General features: G+C 43.9%; 1 protein-coding gene across 4 annotated transcripts in view; it reads right to left on the bottom strand.

Moving 5' to 3' along the window:
* Window positions 1–639: 639 nt before the first annotated feature.
* The window catches only part of LOC122531776, a 38,894-nt gene continuing 34,109 nt past the window's right edge, over window positions 640–5,424 (bottom strand). For all 4 annotated transcript variants that reach the window (XM_043659966.1, XM_043659973.1, XM_043659982.1 and 1 more), the window contains one exon: window positions 640–2,441. In XM_043659966.1, coding sequence (XP_043515901.1) covers window positions 2,313–2,441 — 129 coding nt within the window. In that variant the 3' untranslated portion in view covers window positions 640–2,312. The remainder of the gene's footprint in view (window positions 2,442–5,424) is intronic.

Genomic DNA, 5,424 nt, shown 5'->3' with positions numbered 1-5,424 from the left:
GGATACTCACCATTGTAAATAAAATGAGGCGCGGTACGCGGCCACGAAAAGAATAATGGCGCAGCAGCAGTTTGTCCGATAAAATTATTGTCCCGTAATTAACGAACAGAGTGGAGAAACGATTTTATTCCACCGTAGATATGTACCTCCCCTCGCAATCGGTATAATTTCCGTTCTCTCGTTGCTTTTCTCCGTTGCTTTCTGCACGTGACAACTCTGTCGCCGCCTCGTTCTGCTTTAAAAGGCAACAACATGCGTGTATCCCGCGCCGCAACGTTTATTTAATCGGGGAAATTGCACCTGGTTCTCTAACCATCGTAAACTCTGCTCCACTCGAATCGAAATTATTCCGAGCTGAATGTTGGGAATTTCGTTCGTCCGGCTATTTATATCGTATGTTGTATCGCGACTTTGGTCACAGGACTAAAACGGACCTAAAAACGACCAAACTTTGAAACGTCGAAACACAGTTGAAAAACAGAGGATGGTCGATAAAATGAAACGGTAGTCCGACCACTGTTCGAGGAAACAATCGCCACTGCGATTCGGTAAAAGTGCCGGCCGATACGATATAAACCGGTGCACCGAACGACCGGAAATCGACTCGATTCCTCCGCGCTTCTAATCAGCGTACCTATCTCTCTCTCTCTCTCTCTCTCTCTGTCTGCCTCTTTCGCGCGAATATACACGGCCAATTACCCCGTTCCTCGATAGAACGCGAACGAACGAAGACAAACGCCTCTTCCCAGTCTTGAACCGGGAAAATCGCACGCCTCGTCTCGAACGAATCCGTGTCGCGCGGTGTATGTCCACGAAATATATGTACACCCAAATATCTCCTCTCTCAACTTGATCGTTCCGCTGACACCGATGAAAATTCCGTTGACGCTGGAGTAACACCGAGCACGAATCAAATCGTTGAGACCATTCTCCGCCAGAGAGAAGAAATTCGAATATTCCCCCAATTTTGCGCGAACATTTCGCCTCTCATAGACAATCCGTAGACAGGCAGACGAGATCCACCGACGAGCATGTAATTTCGAAGGGGATGAAAGATGGCTGACGTGAGCCTCGTCGATGAAACGCATCGTTTGCATCAGACCTCTCTCTCTCTCTTTTTTTCTTTTTTGTTTGGAATTGTTACCAGCACACGTATTTTTGATATTCGACGCGTTTCGAATCGTCCACGCGACTCTGTGGTTTACAACTCCGTACAATGTCGGCTATCAGTGGCTGATAACGATCGCGATAACGGATGCGTAATCTCGTAAGGCCTATATCTCGAAACGGTGTGAAACGTGGCGTGTTCCCGTGTGTACCAGTTTGCACCGGCGTAATCGATAAACGGCACGGGACTCTCGGGACAGAAACAATAATTACGACGTGATTTCGCGCGTGATTTCATCGATTTTTCGCGAACTTTTTCATCGACAGTTCCTTCTAAGAAAAAGAGCGGCGAAAATCAATTACAGCCACTCGAGAGAGATATCGTTGATTAACTTCGACGTTGCCTTTTCATCATTCCCACATGTTTGACGTTGGAAAATTGAATATTACGAGACTTGTTTAATCACTTCGTCCTTTTTTTTTTTTTTCTTTTTTCTTTTAATAAGGAACTCTAAAATCGTATACTTGATAACGTGAAAAACCGTAAAATCTTACAAACATTATTATGTAATGGTTATATCTACAGTTGGTCGATGCACTTGTGTTGGTACACAAGGAAGAGCAGCGATACGAACATCACGCATTTATCGGGCCGCGTGGAAATTTTTGAACGGCTGACCTGATTTCTTCGCTTTATGCAACACGATCCAACTTTTATCACTTGGATGAAATAAGCACTTATCAGCTCGGTGCCTCTGTATTTTCGAACGAGAAGCTACATACTTGAATCAAAGCCACGATCATCGTGCACGCGACGAACGATTAACGCACATCCTATAAAGTAATATTGCCGCACGTCCGGATTAACGATCAATCAATTACGTAGGTAACGCACAACCGCACGATAAATTTCACGACGGAGCATTTCGAGTGGACCATCCTTCGAAACATCAAAGTTTTGTATAAAAATTCATATCGCGCGCGACATTTGCGCGCGAATCAGTAATTAATCAATTGTGAACACTCGTCCCGAGCTGAAACGACAGGCAGAGTTGAAAGCCCTTTGCCCGATCAACATGGCGCTGTACAACGAAAAATAAAGCTATCACAGAAGTCTCTACGATCTACGTGTTGATAAATGATTCGTAAACTGTATAAAAACACGCAAATTAAACAAAAATTCCAAATCGATGGCGGGCACCATGCTATGAGAACGTTTCCATGTGTATGGTGTCCATGCTCGAATACATATTCGGGACATTGTTGCTACCGCTTTCTGCACAAATCGATCCATCGGCCTCGTTGTCCGCGTCCTCCGAAAAACTCACGAGCACCTGCGAAATCAAAAAGAAAAAAAGAAACGTTTAATTACTCTCTGCCTCTTTCCACTCATATCGTCATGAAGGAACAATTGCCCAAGGAAAGATCGAAACGTAAATTGATTCTTGGACAAAATAACGTAGCGCAATAATGCAGGAGCTGTATGGAACGCTCTCGCGCACATTATAACCGCTGTGTACATTGTTTTCCAATTTGTCGTCGCTGTCACGGTTTATTCGCCGCGACGTTTAGTGGAAGAGAGGTGATTTTTGCTGAAAATTTATCGACCTTCGCGATATCGATCGATCGCGAAATATATCGTGACGAGCAAATTGACAATTACTGCAAATGCGAGCCGTGAAAGGTTCACCAGGCTTTGAACTTTCGATCGGTTCGAATGTTCATCGATGCGGTACCGCGAACGTTTATCGCAAGTGGAGGAGAAATAAAGCAGAGTGAGAGGAACTGGTACGAAACACGGAGCCTGGATACTTTCTGTCTGTTCGACCAGGGACCAAAAAAAAAATCTAAGAATCTAAAAACTCTCGACGAGAGTTTCCGTTCCCGCGATTTACATAAGTACAAGCTCACCGTGGAGGGGCAAAAAGAAACAGGTTTCAATTTATCTCGTGTTACCAAGTCATTTTTCGCGAAGAATCGAGGACGTCGCGTCGATTTTGACAATTTTTTTTGACAATATTTCATCTCTGTTCTTCTCACATTTCGTTAGATCGTGTAACAAATTCGTTCGCGCCATCTCAACGACGATGTTAATCTGTCTGTTGTATGTCGCGTCTTTTTCGCGACGAGTATATGCTCGACAGAAGCTCAAGGGGTTAAAGGCCGCTCGCAAATCCCGTTTGTCTCGCGAACGCCTTTGGAAACGGTACAGTCCCGCCAACTAAATTATGCGGTCGGTGTGTCACCGGTGTCTGTCCGAAACGATCGCGCCACCGAGATCTCAAACGCGATAAACACGATCGACGCTTGCTTTTCGCGTCGCCAGCAATTAACCACGCCGTCGTTCGATCGCCTTTGATCGCTGGTGCAATTCTTCGTCCTCGAGCGAGAAGAACGAATTTATTATTATAGATCTCTGCGTAGCGGAAGATGATCGATTCACTGATCTCGCGAATCGATTCCCCTTCAATTTCGTCCGTTCCTCGCCGGCGAGGAATCCGCTTCGTGGAAAAATCGCAGCGAAAGACAGACCGCCGCGTACTGGCTTCGGTACGACCGTAAAATCTACATATCTATCTCCGCGATCTCGCGATTTATGAACTCGATCTTTCTCGCGTTTATGCGACCGTTCCAGTCGTAATTGCCTGCCGTGAATCGCGCTGAAATTCCATAATTCGTTCCATAAACTTCCCTCGTGTCTCGGATTTTATCGGTTAATATCGCGCGATCTCGAGCTTTTGTTTGTTGCCGAATTTACGGGGATAAAGGGGAACGTGCAATTACGGGTTAAACGGCTCCGACAAGGGTCAATAATACTTAAAAATAAACAAACGATCCGCAGGCGAAATAATACAGGAACCACCGTGATTACTCGGCTATTTTCATAATTCCCCGACAATATCGAATAATTATTCGCGCGATTCGTTTGCCGTTCGATTAATTACCGCGGGCAATGTCGTGTTCTTTGCTTTCGCGCGATTTCGACCTCCCAGCTTCCAACGTCACGCTGTATCCTGTGTGATCAATTCCTTTTAATCATTTGTCGTCGACGAAGCACGTGACGTACGAAAAGACTCGAATTGGTCGTATTGACTAGCACACAAAAGATTTATGAGTCGATTTTGAATAATTCTTGATTACAAATATGTTGTTCTCTGGATTGGCTCTAGTTTTCGTGTAACACATGTTTCACAAACTTTACGTGGAAAATTACTGTTTGTCCTGTTTGTCTAAATCGACGTCCAAAATGACGCCCGATACAGCTGTTTTACCAAATCCGTGATATTTTTTCTTTTGTAGCGACCAGCAGATGTCGGAGAAAAGAACGTTTTCTCAGACAGAAAAGTTAGTAGAATTTACGACTCACGTGTCGCCTACGCTATTGAATTGCGAAGGACAAGTTTAGTTTTTACAGTGCGTAAGATCAGACGTCCGCACTTATAGTTTTAGAAATTCGGCCGCAATAGCATTTCTGCGAAGCGTCGTAAACTCTAGGACTCCTAAGGGCCGCCCAGATCGGCATCTGGAAACTCACTTGGAGAAAGTAAGTGAGGTCCAGAGGAAATACAATTCAGGGAAATCGGTCCCGGCGAAATTGCAGCCCCACTCTCAGAGAAAACGCATCACGGACGCAAGGAATAGGCGCAATTTCGTGACAATTCAATTGGCTAAAGCTCAAAAACGATTCAGCTAATTAGGGATGTTCGAGACGGGGACCGAGTTTTCCTAATAGCGAAGACAGAGAAATTCGGACAGTCATAAGTGACTGATAAAGACACCGCCATACGACGTGAACATAACTCGAGCTACATGTTCACCGCGCAACTTCGTATAACCTAGTCAAATAAACTTTATTAACCACGAACACGAGTCTACCAATCTATCACCTCGCACTATCTAACAAACATCCCCAAACTTTCTTTCACCGAAAGAAAGGTGTTGTATTTAACAGAAACACGATTATAACAGAAAACATCACTGCTTTCGCAGTGTCTTCCGTACTCATTTTCATGGTGAAGAAATACTGATACATTTACAGCAGGTAATTCAAGAACAGGTCAAATTTCATCGATTTCGATTTTCAATGTCAGTGTCGATTCAGCGAAACTGAATCTATGATACGAAATCAAGATGATGAAAGCATGAACTCGACATCAGTTTCTATCACTATACTGAGTCACACTCAATGTTTTTAAATTGCCAAAATTATTAAATTGACGAGAAAAGAAGGAAAATGATTAAAAAATAGTTCGAAGTGCAACATGAAAAAAAATTTTTCTTTCTTCCTTATTTCCCACAATTGATTGCGTAATTGAT

The sequence above is a fragment of the Frieseomelitta varia genome, unplaced genomic scaffold (genome assembly GCF_011392965.1).
Source record: "Frieseomelitta varia isolate USP_RPSP 00005682 unplaced genomic scaffold, Fvar_1.2 scaffold_139, whole genome shotgun sequence".
NCBI classification, from domain to species: Eukaryota; Metazoa; Arthropoda; class Insecta; order Hymenoptera; family Apidae; genus Frieseomelitta; species Frieseomelitta varia.
Note: the sequence above shows the minus strand (reverse complement) of the source record. Positions and strands in the feature narration are given on the sequence as shown.